Genomic DNA, 22,222 nt, shown 5'->3' on the forward strand with positions numbered 1-22,222 from the left:
ATATGAGGATTTAGGTAATTGAACAATTATTGGAAATGACGGTGGAGACTCTTGACTTAGCTTAAACAGAAATGAATTCTAGGCTAACAAGGGAGCTACCTACCTCTAACAAATGCTGTTGAACTAATGTTTGTCTTCAGAATCACCTTGCAATGATTTAATTTTGCTCCAGAAGTTAATCACTCCATAAACTTAGTGAATCAACTGGCAAAAACTGTCAGCAATTTTTTCTTTCATAACTCTAGGATCTAATCAAAAGCTTACAGCAAACAGAGGCACAGTTAATTAAGGGAAAAAAAAAAAAAAAAAAAACCAGCTGAATCACCATAAGAGTTTTGTGGCATTTAACTTACACAGGTCTTAACCTTCCCTCCACACTCAGTGGTGGCCTGGAAGGCACTAGCCTGCATTCTTGGTACATGTATCTAATAGCAGAGGTTGCAGAATGGACTTCATTCTCAAAGAATTCTGGTTGTCTGTTTTGAAGTATCTGGTAACTCTCTGGAGGACCAGCTAAAAGGGCTTGTCTTTATCTTAGCTAACACAGGACTCTCCCATAGATGCTGTGGCTACATAGGGCAACATTTTCTCAAAACCATTAAAAGACAAATATATTAGTGAAAGCCTTCTGGGGGAAGAGATAAGACTTGGGACAAAAAGCTTGGGGAAAAATTTTGGGGAATTAAATGCTTTGGGGTTTAAGGACCTTGAAAAGTTCCTGTATATTTCTGGGACTATAGAAGGCATGTCCCTCTCCAAGATGGGGTATGTGAACGGAATAAGCCAGGGGGACCTTAGTGCTCACATCTGGCTGACCTTCAGGGTCTGCAAAAGTAGGAAGTGATGGCTAAGATAAATTCGTAAACTACCTGGATGAGTTTGGAGACATACTCCTAATTACACACACAGAAAACACTAGCAAAGACTAGAATTATTTTTGTAATATGTGGTTCCCAGAATTTAAGGACTATCATTACCTTAACAGTAACCTAAGGACTGGAGACTTCAGTGGCCACACATGATAAAAATACAGATTCTATTTAATTAGTTCAGAAAAGTCACTAAATAAATAATGATAACCACACCAAGAAGCAACAATAAACTCTGGGGGAGGGGAAATCTTATTTCCAGAGTTGCCACATTATAATATTCACAATCCCCAGTTTACAACAAAGTATTTCTAAGCATTCAAAGGAGGAAGTATTTGTCCCATTCCCACAAGAAGAAATAGAAGAGATAATAAAAACTGTCCATGAGGAAGCCCAGACATCAGACTTACTAGATTAAGACTTTAAATCAATTATTTTAAATATGATCAAAAAGATAACAAGCCATGAGGATGCTATTTCACCAATAAAGAATATCAAAAAAGTGACAGAAATTATAAAGTGGAAGCAACTTGAAATTCTAGAGATGAAAAGTGCAATAACTACAATGAAAATCGCTGGAGAAGCTCAACAGCAGATTTGAAAGGGCAGAAAAAAGAATCAGTGGACTTAAAGTTATGTAAACTGAGATTATCCAGTTGAGGAGAACAAAGAAAAAAGAATGAAGAAAAATGAACCGAGCCTAGAAGACCTTTGGGCACCATCAAGCACTCAAACTTATGAAAAATGGGGCTCCCAGATGGAGAGAAGAAAAAGAGACAAATGTAGAAAGAATATTTGAAGGAATAATGGCTGAAAATCTCTCAAATTTGATGAATCTGCAAGTCAAAAAGTGCTATAAATTATATATTTGATAAACAAAATGAAATCCATTAGAATACTCATTGTAATGAAATGGTCAAAAGCCAAATACAAAGAGATTACCCTGTAAGTGGCAAGAGAGAAGTTACTCATTACATACATGAGGCTCTCAATGAGAGAAATAGCTGATTTCTCTTCAGAATCCACGGTGGTTAAAAGGGAACGGTATAGCATATTCAGAACACTGGTTAGCAACAACAACAACAACAAAACTGTTAGGCAAGAATTCTAAATATCATAAAACTATTTTATAATAATAAAGAACTAATTAAGACCTCCTATGGTAAACAAAAACTGAGAGTTTCCATCACTACTAAGCCTTCCCTACAAGAAATAGTAAAGCGAGTATTTCACACTGAAATGAAAGAACACTAGGGAAAAACTCGAATCCAAACAAAGATAAAGAACAATAGCAATTTAACTAGAGAGTTGAAGGTTAAATCAATATTAACATATTTTTGTAATGCCTCATTCTACCTTTAAGATTTAAATGACATCTCCATAAAACAATGACTGTAAACATATATTTAAAGCATGAAATGTAAAAAGATGTAATTTTTGACAATAACATTATAAAGTTGTTAATTGTAATCTCCAAGACAATCATTAAGAAAATAATTAAAACCAACAGAGTAAAGTAAATAAGAAGCCTATATCTATTTAACAGAAAAGAAAGCAGTAATTGAATAATTGCAGATCAAAAAAGATATGTCACTGTAGAAGAAAAATAAGAAAATAGCAGAAGTAAATCCTTCCTTGTTAGTAATTGCATTAACGCAAATAATTAAAATCTCCAGTAAAATGGTAGAGACTGGCAGAATGGACACAAAATGATTGAATACATTCGGTCTACAAGCCACTCACTTGAGATCCCAAAACACAGAAAGATTGAAACTGAAAGCATAGAAAAAGGTATTTCAGGCAAACAGTAACCAAAAGAGAGCCAGGGTGGTTATATTAATACCTGAAAAAGTCGACTTTAAGAAAAAATCGTTACAAGAGATAAAGAAGGTTATCATAAAACAATAAACATGCCAGTATATAAAGAAGATATAAGCAAAGCTATGACAAAGATATAAATAAATATGCAAGAGACAAGACTCAAATTACTAGAATCATAAATGAATACCACTGAGCCCACTGATACAGGAGACCCAGGGATGAGGTGCTTCAATAAGACTGAAGTGAAATCAGAACAACAGACAACGTCCATCCCCAAAGCATGCCCCTCCCCCAAACCCAGCTAACAAGCTTTGAATAAGAATAATAGAATACTGTTGAGATAAGGACAGGAGAGGAACAATAACGTGCAAAGAAATCATTCCTGAGACACAGTGCTAAAGAGATAATTTCAGGATTCAAGAAATACTGTTCTGGCAAACCTCATCAGAAACTCAAGGCATTACTACAGGAACTCTAAGTCTATGATGTACAGAGGGTAGCCATAGCAACAACAGACCTCAAAACAGCAGAAGGCGAACTAGATTAACTCAAACCATCACAGTATGGGCCTCCCAGAAGGAAAGGGGCACGCATTTCCAGGCGTAAACACTATTTACTTCAGTGTGTGTGTCAGACAGAAGATGACTAGTTTTCAACAACAAAAAGACAAAATGAAGCTTTCAAGAAGACAAGGAAAAACACACCCCCATGAAACAAACAAAAAATAATGAGAACTAGCCTCAGAAATGACAGAGATACTGGAATTCCCTGACAAGGAATTTAAAAGAATTATAACCAATTTGTGAATGACTCTAAACAAACAGGGGAACAACATGAAATGCCAATTAGTAATTTCCATAGGGAAATGAAGCTGTAAGAAAGTATCAAATGAAATGTTAATAAATGACATCACTGTCTCAGAGAAGAAGAATGCTTTTGAAAAGTTTGCCAGTAGACCAAACACAACCGAGGAAAGATTCAGTAAACTTGAATACAGGTAAAGGGAAATTACTCAGGCTTAAAGATAAAGAGACACGTTAAATAACAAAGACAACAATAACAGTAATAATGAACAGAATTGAACATCCAGGAGCTACTGAGCAATAAAAATTGTCAAACATAATGGTAACTGGAATCCCAGAAAGAAAATAGAAAAATAGAAAGGGACAAAAGGAATATTTGAAAAAATAATGGTTGAGAATTTTCTTAAAGTATTGACAGCCAAAAAACCACAGATAAAATAAACTCGTAGAATACCAGACAAGATAAATAAGAAACAAAGCAAGTAAACACAAAACCAAATATAAAATCTGGACATATTTTATTTCAAATACTGGAAATGCAAGATGAGAAAATTCTGAAGAAAGCCTTTGAAAACATTTTTTTTTTTTGCAGATAGAGGAGCATTAAAACAAAATTTTCCAGGAACTATGAAAGCCAAAAGATACCAAGCTTTCTATATCTATGAAACATTCTTGGTCACAATGTAAACTAACAAAAATACATAGGTTAAAAGCAAGCAATGGGATAAGATACATCACGCAAAGGGTAACAAAAAGAAGGCTGTATGGACTATGTTAACATTAGATAGTAGAGTTTAGAACAAGGAATATTATCAAGGATAAAATATATTACAAATGATAAAAGGGGTGAAGTCACAAGAAGATACAAAAACTTTTAAAGTGTGTCCTCCTAACAACAGAACTTCAAAATACACGAGGCAAAAATTGACAGAAATGAAAAGTGAAATGGACAAATTCACAAACATATTTAGAGACTTCAATATTCTTCTCTCAGTAATTGACAGAATGAGTAGACAGAAAATTAGTAAGGATGTAGAAGACATGAACAACAATATCTACCAACTAGACGTCCAGTCATGAACAACAGAATACACTTTCTTTTCAACTGCAAATGGAACATTCATTAAGATAGAACGTTATTAGGGGCCATAAAAATTCTCAACAAATTTAAAAGAGCAGCAATCATAGAAGTCTGTTCTTTGTCCACACAGAATTAAATAATAGATCAATAATCAATAAGGAAGATATCAAAGAGGAAGGAGATAACAGGAAGATATCAAAGAAAATCTCCAAATATTTGGGAATACGACAGACTGCTAAATAGCCCATGAGTTAAAAGGAAGCCTCAGGGGAATATATATATATAAATTCAGGATGCAGGCAAAGTAATAACTAAAAATTAATATCATTAAATGCTTAATTCTCAAATAATTTGAACCTCTTCCTAAAGAAACTAGAAAAGCAATAACAAACTAAATTCAAAACAAGTAGTAGGAAATAAAAAGTAAAAATGTCTGACAGACCCAAAATGAGTACTAATTTTCTCTCTGTTCACAGAACACCTATGTGGGATATTTCAAAGAAGCTACCAAAAGCTCCTATAATGCTGATTGCATTTCCTGTAGTAATCAATGAATAATTTGATTTGCATTTTGGGTGGAAAGCATATGAGAAAACTTTTATGCCTAGGGCATTATTTTTCCTCCACAGACATGTGTGCCTGTGTATCTATGTGGGTGTTTCTGTGTGTGGAAAAAGATAAATGATCTTTGCACCTTTTGTTTCTTTTATCATTATTGGTAAGACGTCAAAAAAACACTAAGGCATACTCTATAATAACAACTTTGAAGTCTCTGAATTTCTTCCTCACTCCTATTTGTTTTACCACAATCTTTGTTATTTTTTGAAGATTCTTTGGGGTACAGTGGGAACCAGAAGAATAAAGAACATTTCACTGTAGGTAAATCGATGTCTATCTAACTGTGGCCTGCAGGATAATGGTGCCCCAAAGATTTCTATGCCCCAGTCCTTAGACGCTGTGCATATGTTAGGTTGTATGGTGCAGGTGAACTGAGGCTGTGGATGGAATTGAGGTTTCTGGTCAGCTGCCTTGAGATGGGGAGATGATACTGTATGGACTGCCCGATGTTGTCACAAGGCTGCTGCAGAAGAGAGAAATGGCAACATGAGAAACAATCAGCCCTGCATTGTTGGCCTTTAAATTGGAGGAATAGGGCCACGAGACAAGGAAAGAGGGTGGCTTCTAGATTCTGCAAAAAATCAAAGAAATGATCCCCACCAGAGCCTCCAGGAGGAACGCAGTCCTGCTGACACCTTGATTTTAGCCTCATGAGCTCACTATAGACTTCTAACCCCTAGAACTCTACGATAATAAAATTGCTTTCTTTTAAGCCATTAAGCTTGTGGAAATTTGTTAAAGCAGCAATAGAAAGTTGATACGCTAATCTTTTCCCATGAGAAGGGTGCATGTAATTCAGACTGGTCCTCAAATGCCAACTTCCCTGTCTTCTTGGCTGGATGTTTAAAATTGTGGTCATAGACGTGTATCTGTATGTGTGCATGAGGGAGGTATAGCAAATTTATGCCAGAGTAGTGCCGATGTAAGACACACATTCACTTAATCTAGGGTAACGTAATCTTTGAAAATTAAATGAATTCAAAGATTATTGATCTTTGGAAAAATTATACCAAAATGAACAATAATGGAATCATGTATCTTTTCATGTACTTAATATGGTCAAAAAGGAAGTGATAATGAAAAAGAATAAGAATAAATGAAGGTAATTATTTGGGAATTTGGGAAGGAAACTTAAACTACAAAATTGTATATAACTTGTGAGTACTTAGACACATTGACTGATGAACTGAATAGCTTCTAGCTTAGCAAGAGCATAAAATGAGAGCAGCTGAGGTTTGCAAATTTGTAATCTCCTTATGGAAAAACAGGGGAAAAGACATCTCAGCATAATAAGGTTAATCTATTAAGGACTAAAGACTTGATCCATTTGTCCTTGTAATTCAAAAAGTTGATTCAAATACTGATCTGATATATCATGTTAACAACCATTGCTGAGTAGCACAGCCTACCTGGCCCCCTCCTTTATCTGACATCTAAATTATTCAGTGATTCCTGGAATGTCTCTTTTAAACAAGCTAAGGCTTAATTTCAATCTTAGGGTAGTTTCCTCTGAGAAATATTTCCCTGTAGTACATTTGCAAATAGGAATAAAATGCATGGATACATGGATACTTTCACCCCAGAGAACACTTATTAAATCTGTTTTGCATCAGAATATCAACAACTTTGAATCAACTGCTTTACCTTTGAGGTTTTGCTAAAAGTTTCCTCCTCCCCTGTGGGCTTAAATCATTAATTTGCATGGTGTCCTTTACCAGGAAATCTGGTGCCTTTTGATTTTTCTGTACTGTTGCATATACAATTCTAATATTTGAAAAACAACCCCAGTTGATTTTTGCATAGACATGGACAGGTGATGTCCTGATAGACAGAAATGACAACTTTCCTGACAGTGTTTCTATATTACCTTCAAATTGTACACTGATATTTGTGTAGTGAACTTTACTGGCGGGTATGGATTAAATTCTCCTTTTTGCCCCAGTTGAAGATATGTATCATAGTTTTTCATTTAACTTATTTGTTTACTGATATTGACAGGCAGAATGACAAGATATCCAGTTTGGAAAACTTACTCTACTAGAGTGAGGATGTAATGATGATAGAATTATGTGCGAAACTGGAGATGAGATGAAGAATATGGGTCTTACAATACTCTATCATATCATGTTTGCCCTTAGAAAGATCAAAGCATGAGAATAGAATTGCATTTTCTCCTTCCCCATTGAATAAATATAAACAGTTACTCTCAAATGCATGCATACCAAAATGGGTAAAATGCATCAGCATATAAATTACAAAATGTACTTTTCATATATCATGAACATGCAGTTTCAAATTTATATGGAATAGATGGAACCATATTGGAGAAAATCACCCATGATCCCATGCTAGGAAAAAATGTGAAGTATGATGGGAAATTGAATAGAAAAATTCTAACAGAAATGTCATGACTTAATAGAAGAGGCAAAGGCTGGAGTTAAGATACATCTAAGGGTGAAACAGACTTGAAATAATAGAATTTAGAGCTGATCATGGTAGGTTAGGAGAACATTAGTGAATTCACCAAAGAGAAAATCTGTGTAATGCAATGCTTCTTCCTAATTATATTTTTTACTCAGGTGACCATAAAATTTATTGTCCAAACCCGGACAATTTAAATTGAGAATTAAATAAAAACTGTCAAAAAGTGAAGCTGCTCTGGAAATCGAAAGGTGGCAGTCTCACCTTGACCCTGACGAACACTATTGTCCAACAGAAGGACTTGCCCTCAGAATGGTCCGAGCACAGCCACAGACTGGAGGTGGTGGAACCAGAACAGAATCTAGAGAAAGCCGTACTGACTGTGCACCTGAGGTAGAGACCAGAGCACAGAGAAAACCAGAAATAGGTTTCTGGCTAAAACAGATCAACAAGTGAAGAAAATACATAATGTATGGAAATAAAATGCTACCATAGGATCAATGAAATGGTAAATAAATCCAATTATGTATGTTCTTCAGGTAAATATGAGAGATCTAGAATTTTTGTAAAGAGTGAGAAGATATCCGATGGGTATCCAAACACAGTTTCCTTCAGAGTAGATCATTATACATCTTAACTAATCAACATTTAAATATATATATAATTATGAAAACTTCTGGGCCATAAGAATGAAAAAAGTTAAGGGTAGAAAAAGACATAATATTTTATCATATAAACCCAGTCAATCTAACACAAAAGGCCTTTTTGTTCTAAAATATATTTAAGAAATCATGATTGTTATGCATATTTTTTAGAAATCCTTATTTTAATTTTTAATGCTATTTTAGCTATACTGCTTTTACTTATGCATTTATTTGTTTAGTAGTTGTTCTGTTCTATGGATTACAAAATACATCATCTTTTCAGTTTACTTAAAGTGCATTTTCTACCACTTTATGTAAAATGTGTAGGTTTCTTTATATCCTCTCCCCTGTCCTTTTATTTGGCTGCTGTCATACGGTTGTTTTGACTCCTTGGCTTCTGTAAGACAGTAAGACTATGAGAATAATCCTAGTTATACTCACTGTTTCAAAATGCCACCTGAAACATATCCTAAATTCTCATGCAGACGTGTGTCTAAATTGACCTTTATTCTACTGTGTGTTCCATTATACCTAGCCCTAAATCAGTACTATATGATTTTAGTTACTAAAGATTTATAATTAATTTAATACCTGTTGAGTTTAGTGCATCTTTTTTCTCTTTATTGCTACTACAAACACACACATTATATATATTTATTTTCTTTAAATGAATCTTGAAATTCTTTAAATATTGCTAAACTATCCTAAAGAAATTATGATTGGTAGTTGTTGTAGTTTGCTAATGCTGCTGGAATGCAAAACACCAGAAATGGATTGGCTTTTATAAAGGGGGTTTACTTGGTTACACAGTTACAGTTTTAAGGCTATAAATTCTCCAAGGTAACACATCAGCAATTGGGTACCTTCGCTGGAGGATGGCCAATGGCATCCGGAAAACCTCTGTTAGCTGGGAAGGCACGTGGCTGGCGTCTGCTCCAAAGTTCTGGTTTCAAAATGGTTTTCTCCCAGGATGTTCCTCTCTAGGCTGCAGTTCCTCAAAAATGTCACTCTTAGTTGCACTTGGGGTATTTGTCCTCTCTTAGCTTCTCCAGAGCAAGAGTCTGCCTTCAACGGCCTTCTTCAAACTGTCTCTCATCTGCAGCTCCAGTATTTCTTCAAAGTGTCCCTCTTGGCTCCTCTTCAAAATGTCACTCACAGCTGCACTGAGTTCCCTTTGCCCGTCAGTTCATTTATATGATTCCACTGATCAAGGCCCACCCTGAATGGATGGGGCCACGCCTCCATGGAAATATCTCATCAGAGTTATCACCTACAGTTGGGTGGGGTGCATTTCCATGCAAATCTAATCAGCACCAAAACATCTGTCCGACAAGACTGCATCAAAGAATATGGCTTTTTCTGGGGGACATAATACATTCAAACCAGCACAGTAGTGCATTAAATTAATGCATGATTTTATGATGAACTTGTATATATGATATTAAATCTTTTTTATCCAAGGACCATATGTGTCTTTCTATTTACTGGGGTCTACAGTTATGAACATGAGTTAAAAAATACACACATACATATCATATATATAAATATATGTGTTATATATACATATGTATATGTGTTATATATACATATGTATACCCATTGGTTCTGCAATTAGATATTAAGCTTATTTTCAGCCTTTTACTGTTGAATTTCTAGATGAAAACGGTTTTCTTAAATTGTATATCTTAGGACAACACACAGTTTGTGCATGTTAAAATTATTGATTATAATAATCATAATTATTAAATAGCTACAATTATAATTATTAAATAGCTACATTATCATTTTTCTTTTGTTTCCTATACATTTTCCGGTTACACTTCTGTTTTTGTGCTATACAAGTATACCAACTCAAATGTTTATACCAATTTCAAAAGAATGTGTTATTTTGCCATTGAATATTTTAATTCCTGAATTTAATTTATAAGTATGTTAAAAATTTTTATTTGAAGTTTTCTATCTTCATATACCAATGATTCTACCTACCCATTTGTCTATCTTTGGCCATCTGTCTCTAGCTAGTTAAACATAAAAAGAAGTTACAACCATTTTAAGTCTTTTTTCATCTACAGATAGGTTTTGTCATGACGTTTCCCTGAAAACACTTGCAAACATCTACAGGACAGAATGGTTCATCTTCAACAGAAAGGACTGTCCCAGAGACCATGGAAAGGACTATGCACTCTGGGGCACAGGCTCTAATGACGTTGCTTAAATAACTTTGAGACTATACCCCTGGGCTGAATTCTCTGGAATTCTACTGAAGAAGCCAAGGAGTTCATGAGATTGCTAACACAAGATCTAACAGAACAAGAATTAATTACCTAGAACTGCATCAACTTTGGATAAACAAAGTGTCATATATACATACAATGAAATATTATGCAGCTGTAAGAAGGAGTGAAGTCCTGATTCATGCAAAAATGTGGATGATCCTTGAGGACATTATGTGAAGTGAAATAAGCCAGACACAAAAGGACAGATATTGTATGGTCTAATATGAACTGATTATAATGAGCAAATTCTGGGAGTTAAAATCTAGAGTATAGGTACCAGGAGATAAAAAGAGGGTAGAGAATGTAGAGAATGCTTAAGATGTATACAGAATGTTTAATAAGGTTGACTATAAAGTTTGGAAACGGATAGAGGCGATGGTAGCACAATCCTCTAAGTGTAATTAATGATGCTGAGTGTGAGGATGGTTGAAAGGGGAAGTTTAGGGTCATGTATGTCACTAGAGTAATAAAACATGGGACTGTGAAACCTATTGTGGATGACTGTGGTTAATTGTTTAAATATAAGACAGCTCTTACATAAACTACAGCAAATGCTCATGACTATTACAAGTTGTCAATAATAGCATAGTATATGGACTACCCTATACTGCAAACTAGGACTACTGTTAACAGTAACATTGTAATATTGTTTCATCAATTGTAACAAAGGTATTATACCAAAGCTAAACCTCAATAAAAGCGGGGGAATAAGAGGTATGGGTTTTTTTTTTTTCTTTTCATAGCAATGAGAATGTCCTCAAATTGATTGTGGTAATGAATGCATAACTATGTGATTATATAAAAAGCCACTGATTGTTTGTGCTGGATGGATTGTATGTTGTGTGAATATAACTGTTTTGAAATAAAAAAAGAATGGGGACATAAACTTACAATTGGTAATGTGCTATTTCTTCTCCATTACAGGTGTATTTTTTTCCAAATCTATGCCACCACCACTTAAGGCTGAAAATCAACTAATTTGAGAGAATTGTGCTTAAAATTTAGAAATTTAAAATAAGCAAAGTTAGTTTCTGTATCATTTTACCTGAAAATTTGAATAGAATGCTATCAAATTTACAAAACATGTCAACATGTTTAATTTTATTTGCTTCTCAGAACCACCTGGTGAGTTGGGTACCATTATATCAGCTTTATATATTTGAAACTGAGGCTCTGGGAAAATTAGATAAAATCATTTTTTGATGTAAAAAATCACAAAACCAATGTGTGAATGATGTGACCAGGATTTGAATTCAGGTCTTTTGAGTGCAAATTATGTATCACTCTTATGTAATTTTCCTTTATACTAATTCTACTTTTTCAGTATAATAAAAATTAAAAGCAGGTACTTAATATAAAAAAAAAATTAAAAAAAAATTACCTAGGACTGAATGAACTGATAAAGAATGATTATAGTTTTCTTTAAATGACTGCTGAAGTTTAAATTTTCTTTTTTATAGATACGAGGAATCCCTTAATCTTTTCCCTTAACCTATCTATAATTCATAAAACATTCATCTTTTTCTCCCTGCCTGATTGCTCCAGAATTCAGAAACACTTATTGAATATTATTATTATGATAAAATAATTGTTTGCAGTGGTTCAATCAGAATTTGTCCTCCTTAACAGACATAATTGGAGACACTAGTGATGTTTGAGAATGATACTTATTTTATCAAAAATGACCAGAGATTTTTAAGGAACTGAGATTGACTTTATGGAGTCAAAACCCTCCTGGAAAAAATTCTGTCTGGTACTTAGCTTCACAGTTCCCAGCCCTACAGGTCAGTGGAAAGGTTACTTTCTGGCAAGCATAGAAATCACTTGATACTTTGAGAACCTCAGTAAAGAGGAATTCATTCAAATCTGTAGGTTCTGCAGGTGAACTCTGGTGCCGAGTTCTTGGCTTGGTTTCCTAGCCTCGAGAGGGTTTCAAAAGTCAAATCAGAGATTCTTTATGAAAAATTCTAGCAAAGCCAACTTAAAAAGGCTTATGTGGTAAATCACCATTCTAGCTACATCTATGTAAATAATCAGGCCAAATCTAATAAAATCAGCCCTATTTTATGAAAAACAGTAATCCTTTTGGGGTTATCTTTGATGAAAAGAAGGGTGACTTGGAGAAAAATTTTGTATTTTGATTAAAAATATATAATACATTTCTGTAGATTATTGGATTCTATTCCTGTCCATTGTCTGAGCTATTTTGCATCCCCTTGGTAAACTGCAGATAACTACCTTTATATGGTTTTGTTATCCTACGTGTAAATTGGACTGGCTCCTGTGATATTGCATATATTGTCTACCCTAAATGCCAGTCAGAAATCTATCAGCATCTTTTGTACTCCAGGCCTCAAACTGACAAAAAAGGAGATGATCCCCAATCTCTTGACTTACCATAATACACGTACAAGATCACACTTTCCCTACATATTACCTGGAGTGAGCGGTAATAAATATATCTAAGGTTATAAAACAGAGTTCAACAGAGTACTAAATGCTCTTCAGGCCCTGTAGGCTGAAGGTGACAGCTTAGCACCAATGTTCTTGCAAAAGATATGGGCTCTAGATATCCTGACTTCCATTAACAATGTTGCTTTTCAGTTAATAAGTCCAGCTCACTGACTAATAACCTAAATATTTTAAAATACCAAGATAAAATCTTTCATAGTATCAGTCAGGGTCAAACATTTCAGTGGACAGATTTATTTCCTGACCCAGGTTCTTGGTTTCATAGAATAAGGGGGCCCAAACTAGTATGCTTTGGTTTTATACTTTTAATTGTGATAATCAGTCTATATGTTTTTATTTCTTCATCAAACTGTTTCCGGATTCTGGTCACATTCCTTTTCAGACAGATGGTTGCTCTTAGGATAGATAATCAAAAATAAAAAGAGATAGAAATGAGACTTCTCTAGAGGACTGTGACAAAAAATAAAAACAATAGACATCTTGACTTGGAGTGATGGCCATATCCATAATCGCCTCAACTGAGTAAGGACCCCACACCAAGACACTTGAAGGTCACTGCAATGAAGAAGGGAATAAACACAGAAAAGAAAAAGGAAAAAAAAGAAATAAAATGACTGATCAAGGCTATTCCACTGACCGACAAAAGAATCAATGATGACCAGAGATGTTTGGGTAAAATTTCCAATGATATCATTGGAAAAATGACCAAAATGTGGGACTGTTAAATAAAATAAAATGGTCACATGCATTGGACATTGCTGGAAGGGATCCCTTTGTTAGAAGGGACATTCCAGAAAAAAAATAATTGACCTACAGGGGCTTTCTGAAAGAAACGGATCGCACTTTGCAGAGTTGCAGGTAAGCAACACCTGGTGATAAAACACTTTCAGTCTGGTAGGGATAGCTTATCAGAATGGATAAGCATATCATGCTAATCAATGTATACCTGCTCTGCACTCTGTAAGAACCTCCCCCCATGTAAAATGGAAACTATGGAAATGTAATGTCAGCCAATCAGAACATTTCCTTACTTGATTCCGTGTTTGCCCTATATAAACTCCCCTTTTCCACCTCCTTGCCTGAACTCCCTTCTAATTTCTAAGTGGGATGATGCTTAATTTATGAATCACTCAATAAAGCTGTAAGATCCTAAATTGTATTAAAAGATTTTATTTTATCACTATACAGTAACAAAAAATACTTGATTTTGGGTAGTTGAAAATAATTTTTTCATAGTCATTTGTGCATATATTTTTAAATGTATATCTTTATGGCATACCTTTTTAATTCTATGATTTCTAGTCAGTTGGGTTTGTTTTACTCTTCTTATGCAATTATATTAAATATCTCTTTTCTATCTATTCCTTCTGATTATTTGGTATGAATTTATATAATTTTTTTAGTAATTAAAATGCTTACACCTTTATTTCCCATCAGCATTACACTTTTTTTCCTGTGCATTTAATACAGCCAAAACTCTTTTTGAGTTTTCCATATCAGAATTTCTCAGTCTTGGCACTATTGACATTTTGGGCCAGATGATTCTTTGTTGTGGGGACTACGCTATGCAATGCAGCGTGTTTAGCAGCATCCCTGACCTCTACCCACTGGATTCCAGTAGCAACTAACCCATCCCCCATTTGGACAACTCAAAATGTCTCCACACATTGGCAAGTGTCCCTAGAGGGGAGGGGACAAAATTGCCACCAACTGAGAACAACAGTTCCTGATGTTTACAAATTGCAGATTGATTTCTTATTTTATACAAAACGTAAATATTCTTTACTTTGTAAACATCTAAGGGCTATTTTTTTCTACATCTACTATTAATTCCCAAGTTTATTGCCTCAATAACTGAGAGTCCATTTTATATTAAATTTTTCAAAAAAGTTGATATTTTTATAAATATTACAAGTGCTTGTAATTATGTTTTCTCAAACGTAAGGGAATTTCCATATGTACATATCGATTTGCATACCATTATTAACTACATTATTCTCATGTTTTGTAACCTCATTTATTGTCTGTGTGATTTTTGCCTTGCATTTCTTGATTTTTTCTTTTTTTTTTTTTCCATATATCCACCTGGCATTATTGATGCATGTATTTCAGTTACTGTTATATCTTTATTAGAAGATTTTGTTAAATATATTGTTATATCTTCATTCAATCTCTTAGCCTGATAAAAGATTCTATTGTTCCAGTTATAGTATTTTAATTTTACATTAAAATTTTCTGATAATATTAATGTCTCTCTATACTTAGTATATTTCCCTATTAGTATATTTCCCTACTATGTAGACTTTCCAATCCAAGGTATTTTTTTTTTAGTTATTATGTGTTATGATTAAATATCCACTTCTCATATTTTCATCTTTGTAAATTAATTAACCTCAAGTTCTTAAAATGCACAGAGCAGAGTAGTCCAAATGTAATGCTAGGCTAATGTGATAACATTACAAAATTAATAAAATACAGAGCGAGATTCTTTCTTCAGATAACAAATTAAATCAGAAAACTACTGAAAATGTAAATGATGAATTATATAATCCTTTGCAGGTATTGGATTTATTCATACAAATTCAAATGCATATATCAAAATAGAGACCAGGAGATATAATTGAATAAAGTTTAAAACATATGCTTTAAAATGATATAATTAAAATAATTAAACATACACACATGGAAATAGTTAATATTCTTACTTCAGTAATCTTTAAGTGAGAACATCTGGTCTTATGGAGGTAAAGAACATCTGCAGCAAGTGCACACACTGTTTTAGATTCTTGGCTGCTAAATTAAATAACATACAGTGGGTTGGCCTTTCGACAGGAATTTATTGGCTCATGGTTTCAGAGGCTAGACATCTTGCTTCCTCCTGTGTTTGCAATCTTCCAGCTGGCTGACAATTGGGGGGTGGGGGCGGTTCTTGGTTTTTCCATCACATGGCAGTTTAAATGGTAATGTCTTCTCCTCTCTCTTCTGGGTTCCACTGACTTACAGCTTCTATCTGATCCCCATGGCTTTCTTTCTCTCTCAATCTGAATTTTGTTCTGCTTATAAAGAACTCCAGAAATCTGGAATAAACCCCAACCTGATTCAGTTGGGCCAACCCTAACTAAAGTAACACCTGGAAGAGATCTTGTTTACAATGGTCCACACTCACCAGAATGTGGATCAAAACCAAGAACGTGTCCAAACAGGTACACAGTTCAATCCACCACAGCCATACACTCACATGCATGAATAATTCAATATTGTCAACTATACACATGAATATATTCAACACCACAAGAAATCATTCAAATGAAAATTAAGCCTATTCTTTCTCTCCTTTAGGAGAGTGAAGATTAAAAGTTACAATAGCAGATATTGGAGGTGTGGAGAAAAGAGATGGGTAAATGTGACTAGTATTGTTGTTTAGAATGTAAATTCCTGAAAAGTGTATAAAGTTATATTTGCAATTTGTATCCAAAACTCTGAATATATGGTTACTACTTTAAGTATAAAATTTATACTCTATTAACTTATGATAAATACACAATAAGTATGTATAGAAAATTTAGCAATATTGATATTCAGTACCTCATTTTACATTATAGTAAAATATTTTCTTTAACCAATTATCCATTTTAGGAATTAACAGAGGTAGCATCTACTTTTTTTCAGCATCTCGTCATTTTATCCCAGATCTATTAAATAAGAGAAATAACATTTTAGCTTTATTTTTAAATTTGCAGAATCGTATTTTTCAGCAGATGGTATATTCTACCAAATCTCATGTTTGTTGTGAGCCATGCTTTTATGAGTCCCAGCTGTTAACTGATAATATTTCACTGCTGAATCTATCATGTGTAATATAATTGCTCATTATGTGCCTTAAAACACCAACAATACAGTTATTTTCATCTTGGAGGAAATTAAAATCTTATCAGCATTTAAAAAATCTACAGTTGTCTCTCCTGGTTAATTACTTTAAACTTGTGTTTTGCTCTGTATATATTTAGTGAGTTGCACTGTCAAGAGGAAGAACTGAAGCTGATCATTCTTTTAGATTTTTCTCCATATACCTTGCAGGTGTGTGATAGTTTCATTTTTTTTTTTTTTTTTTTTTGAGTTTAAATGCATTTTTATTTTTAGACAACCTACATGACATGTTTTTCTTAAAAACAATGCCTCCGCTCCAAATAAATCAAGGTCAAAATAAATGAGTTCAAGATGGCATCAGTCCATCTGTCTAAGTCCTGGTATCGTGTGGATGACAAGCAGCAGCCAGTTATGATGACAGGTGATAGATCCAAGGAATTGCCAAGTTTGTTAACATTTCTCCATTTCTAAACCATCCTTAAAGAAAATCATATATGGGGTCACACCATCCTCACGGTAGTCCAGGAGAGCAACCATACCATCTGGATTCATGTTTTCACCAATATAGAACTGGTAGTTTTTGAAATTAGCAAGGATGTGCTTGACTTGTTCTGCAGCCCCTGTCATAAAAGGTTTTACTCTTTCTGGTCTCTGTTCTTCAAGTTTGCCTTTGATTGATTTCATGTAATCTTTGATATACTTTTTGTAGGCTTCTTTTGTGAAGCTAGTTTCCTGCAAGTGATGGTTCATGACAATATCAACACCGGTGACGACTGTGCTTTCGGTACCTTCACCCTCGGGGCCTTCAGCAGAGGCATTTCCACCAATGAGCGAGTCATCAATGCCACCCTCTGTCCTACTGACCATCTTCCCCTCCACCTCGAGGCACAGCCCGTCCGCGATCTCCCGGATCTTGTAAATGTCAGAGAACATCTCATCATGGCTGATGAGGTCCCGGTAGATGATCATGATGGCGGCTGGAGGGAGGCGGCGGCAGCGGCGCTGGCGTGGCGGGAGCCCGGAGCTCGGAGCGAGCGCGGAGCGGCCGGAGCGGCACCGGGGGGAGGGGGGAGCGGGCGGAAAAAAAGCTGATAGTTTCATTTTGAAGAATGTTCTTTCATATCTAGCTTGCAAGGTGAGAATCCTTTTCAGTTCTATACAGCTGTGAGAGAAATAGCTGCAAAATATTACACTTTCATGGATATTGTTATTTGTGCTAGAGCTGAAATTGGTGAACTCAGTGGATTACTCAGTTGATTGATACTTGTTCTGAAATTCCAAATGAGAAAACTAGGTCTTGGGCTATTTTCTACTGCATAGCTCCAGTGATCACTGAGCATCACCTCATGAGACTCCAAGTGTGGAAAACTGTCTCTGTGGAAAATTGTAACTGGAAGGACAGACTTCATATCTGGACAGGAGAGTGATGTGGACTTGGTACTATCTGTGGTGGTCTCAGGCGATTTGTATCCCTTTCTTTTCTCAAGAAAACAACTAAACAATCTATAATCTGAGGAAAATGTGAAATGCTATGTATTAGTTGAAGCAAACAATAGAAATTTTGGTATAATTGATATTCCTATATAGATCTACATCCCAGAAACCAAATTCCTTTTGGTTCAACTATGAGTACGCTGGTTAAAGTGTAGGCTGAAATATTCGGTTGAATCTAAGTTAAAAAGAAATTTTAGAAATTTTAAATTTTAAATTAAAAATTTTAGAAATTTTTAATAGAATTTTAAATGACTATCCTTGTCATCAGTGATATTTCATTTGGAAATCCTGATTGTCTACAGTTAAGATCACTGGGTTTCTTTCTTCATAGTCTTCACTGTGTTTCAAATTCATATATTTACTAATTTTAAGTGGTTGGTTTTTGTCTACTGCAGTAAAACTTAAACTACCTGAGAACAGATTCTTTGTGTGTCTTCCATTCCTCTGTAGTCTCAGCACCCAGAAAAGAATATGGCACATAGTGTGTAATCGATAAATAGTTGTCAACTGACATATTGAGACCTCAGTAAATATATCTGAATTACTTGCACATCCCATATATCCCAGCTAAACTTCATGACAGTGGGACATTCCCTGTGCGCTCCCTAAGTTGGCAACCACATGTTATTCTCTAAGTTAATTCCTTTTTTTATCCCGCTTTGTATGTCAGGTTTTTTTCTGTTTATATTTGTTTTTTATATTTTTGTCTGCTGACTTGTTTTTCTTTCTTCCCTGCTACACTCTAAATTATATGAGGGCAAGTTCATTACGCTATATTTAATGGCTAACATATAAACAATAAGTACTTTTGATCCATGAAATAGTTAATAAATAAATGATTAGTTAATGAATAAATGTTTATCTAAAACTTTATTAAAATGGTATTGCCAACCTCCATATAAGGGGAGTTTAGAAAAATTAAAGCTTCATGTAATCCCCAAAGGTCAAGTCATGCAATTACATTGGTTGAAGACAGCACATGGAAAATAGGGACCATTGCTCTCTTGGGTTTGAGAAACTTTCTGAATTTTGGCATAATGTTACTATTTGTGGAGGACGGGGGTAGAATAAAATTATCAAGAAATCCAGAAATTATTTTAAATGAAATTTGTAGTGAGAATGCTTCAGTAAATTGAGAATTTGCAATTTTATACAAAGGTAGAAGTACTGGTTTCAAAATAAATATAAATGTATATATTCTTATTAATCATTTGAGTGGAGGTTTGTAATCTCTCTATATAAAAAAATAGCAAATATTTCCCCATATAGACTGTAAACTTAGTAAACTGGGATCTCTAGGCTATTTTAAGGTCAAGTGTGAAATAAACAAATTGGGTCAAGATATGAGTTGATGGCTATAGTAACCAAAATAATCTTTGACCTATGATTTTTTATTTTGTTTAGTGCTACTTAGTTTTTCTTGTACACCTCTTGGATGTGATTGTTGCATTTATTTTTGCCTTTAGAATCTTATATAAAATGTTGAAAATCGAAATTTGAAAAACTTTGGAAGTTACAAAGGGATGAAAAGAGCCATTTAGTGATAATTAATTTAGAAAAACATCCAAGTGAGAAAAACATATAATATTTTTGATTTTCTTGTAAGTTCTGCTTTAGGTGCATCCAACTTATTTCGGTCACTTGTGTTTTTAGTTTTATTACATTCCAGAATTTTATCATTTTCCTTGTGACTTCTTTTCTCACTCACAAGTTATAAGATGTCTGGTCTGTGCTTTAATTTTCAACTATCTGGGCGCTACTCCAGATACCTTTCTTGTATTGAATTTTTATGTAATTACTTTTCGTCAATTCTTTACATTTATTGGTATTTGTCTTAGGACCAAGTATATGATGATGTATCATAGTAAAAGTTCCATGAGCTCTTGTGAAGAATGCATATTCTACCACTGTTGATTGGAGTGTTCAATAAATGTCAGTTTAGACCAGATGGGTGGTGGCACTGTTCATATGCCATATGTCCTTACTTATTTTATATCTACTTGTTCTATTGGTAGCTGAGATAGGAGTGTGGGTAACTCCAGTTACAATTTTTGATTTGTTTATTTTTCATTTCTGGTTGGTTAGTTTAGCTGTGCCTACAAAATTTAGGACCATTACGTTTTCTTGAACACTTACCCCTTTATTATTATAACATGTCTCTTTTTATCCTTGGCATTATTTCTCATTTTGAAGTCTACTTTGCTTGAAATTTAGCCATTTGATTTTTTTTATTATTAGTGCCTCCATGGTATATCTGTTTCCATCCTTTCATGTTTAATCTATTTGGGTTGCTTATAGACAGCATATGGTGCTTCCTGCTCTTTTATTCTTTCTGACAAACTCTAGCTCTCAACGAGAATGCTTGAATGATTTACATTTAATCTAATTATGGATACAGCCAGATTAAAATCTACCATCTTCATATTTATTCTGAAATCTGTTCACATTAACTGGTCCCTTTAGGGATTAGTTGAATAAAATTTAGCATTCCACTTAATTTCCACTTTGACTTATTGGCTATTCTTCTTTATTTTTTAATAGTTTCTCTGTAGTTTATGACATGCATATACACTTTCTCAGTCTGACAAAAATATGTTGCTTCAGGTATGATGTAAGACTCTTGCAAAAGTATATTTGTATTACCCCTCATCCCTCATGTTATTGTGGTCATACATGTTTCTATACATTATCAACTGCTTGATACATTATTTTTTCTTTAAACATTCAATTATTAAATTTATAAAATTAGAAAAAAAAGTGTTTTATATTTCCCCTCATATTTACCATTTAGTAGTGAAAGCCTGGATGTTCCAAAACCCCTCAGCTTTTAGTTGCCGATGTTAATTTTTTTTTAAAGTCTTTATTTTGTCTTGAGTTTTGAAAAATATTTTTACTGGATATTGAATTATAGATTTACCTTTCTCCTAAGTACTTAAAAATGTGGATCTACTGTGTTCTAGTTTGCAAAGTTTCTGATTAGAAGTCCAGGGTTGTTTTACCATTGGTTATTTTACCACTGTTATCCTGCCCATAATGCCTTTTTTGGGGGGACTGCCTTTGTGTATTTTTTTCAGGAGTTTAGCCTGAATGGTATTTGTCAAGGTTCTTCATTCTCTATATTTTTAGTTTTATCAATTTTATAATTTTTTTGCTATTATTTCTTCAACTATACTCCTCCATGCTTTCTGGGTTATAGATGACCTATTTTACACTGCTTGATACATTCTGACATTTCAGCTAGTTTCTTAATTTTTTAAATCTATTTTTTTCTCTTTGCTTCAGTTTAGATGGTTTCTATGGCTGTCTTCAAATGCACTTATCTTTTCTTAGTGTATATTCTGCTAATTCCATCTAGTGGTTTTTTATTTAAAATATTTCTTTTCATTTCTAGATGTTATTCTTTAATTTTATATCTTCCATTTTTCCCTCATGTTCCTTTTTTTAAATACTTTAACACATTTAGAATAGTACTTTAAATAACTTAATGCAAAGTCTGTCTTCTCAGTCAATTATGGGTAACTAATTATTCTTCAGTTCATGGGCTGTATGATCCAGCTTCTTAGCATGCCTAGTCATTTTTCATTGGGTGCAGGACAATGTGTTGTTAAATTATTGAATGACTGAATTTTATTGCCTTCTTTTGGATTTGGTCTGACAGGCAGTTCATAAATTTGAGAAGTAGTCTTTTTTTTTTTTTTTTTTTTTACTTGCCTTTAAATTTGTTAGGCCAGTCTCAAGCAGTCATTAATTCAGAGTTTTTTTAACCGTGTTATGAGGTTGTTCTCTGGTGAATATCCCACATTTTCAGTGAGTAATCTCCATTCTGGTTCAATAAGCTAACATGTCTTAATGTCTA

At 34.0% G+C, this 22,222-nt stretch overlaps 1 protein-coding gene across 1 annotated transcript; it reads right to left on the reverse strand.

Moving 5' to 3' along the window:
* Positions 1-17,098: 17,098 nt before the first annotated feature.
* LOC119524347 (translationally-controlled tumor protein) lies at positions 17,099-17,894 on the reverse strand. Its single transcript, XM_037822936.1, has one exon. It carries the CDS (start codon positions 17,839-17,841, stop codon positions 17,323-17,325), a length of 519 nt encoding a protein of 172 aa, XP_037678864.1. The 5' UTR covers positions 17,842-17,894; the 3' UTR covers positions 17,099-17,322.
* Positions 17,895-22,222: the final 4,328 nt, after the last annotated feature.

The sequence above is a fragment of the Choloepus didactylus genome (assembly GCF_015220235.1).
Source record: "Choloepus didactylus isolate mChoDid1 chromosome 5 unlocalized genomic scaffold, mChoDid1.pri SUPER_5_unloc1, whole genome shotgun sequence".
Taxonomy (NCBI): domain Eukaryota; kingdom Metazoa; phylum Chordata; class Mammalia; order Pilosa; family Megalonychidae; genus Choloepus; species Choloepus didactylus.

What these genes read in the sequence shown, in the direction of transcription:
- LOC119524347 (XM_037822936.1), bottom strand. Translation starts at nt 17,841, where the DNA reads ATGATCATCTACCGGGACCTCATCAGCCATGATGAGATGTTCTCTGAC.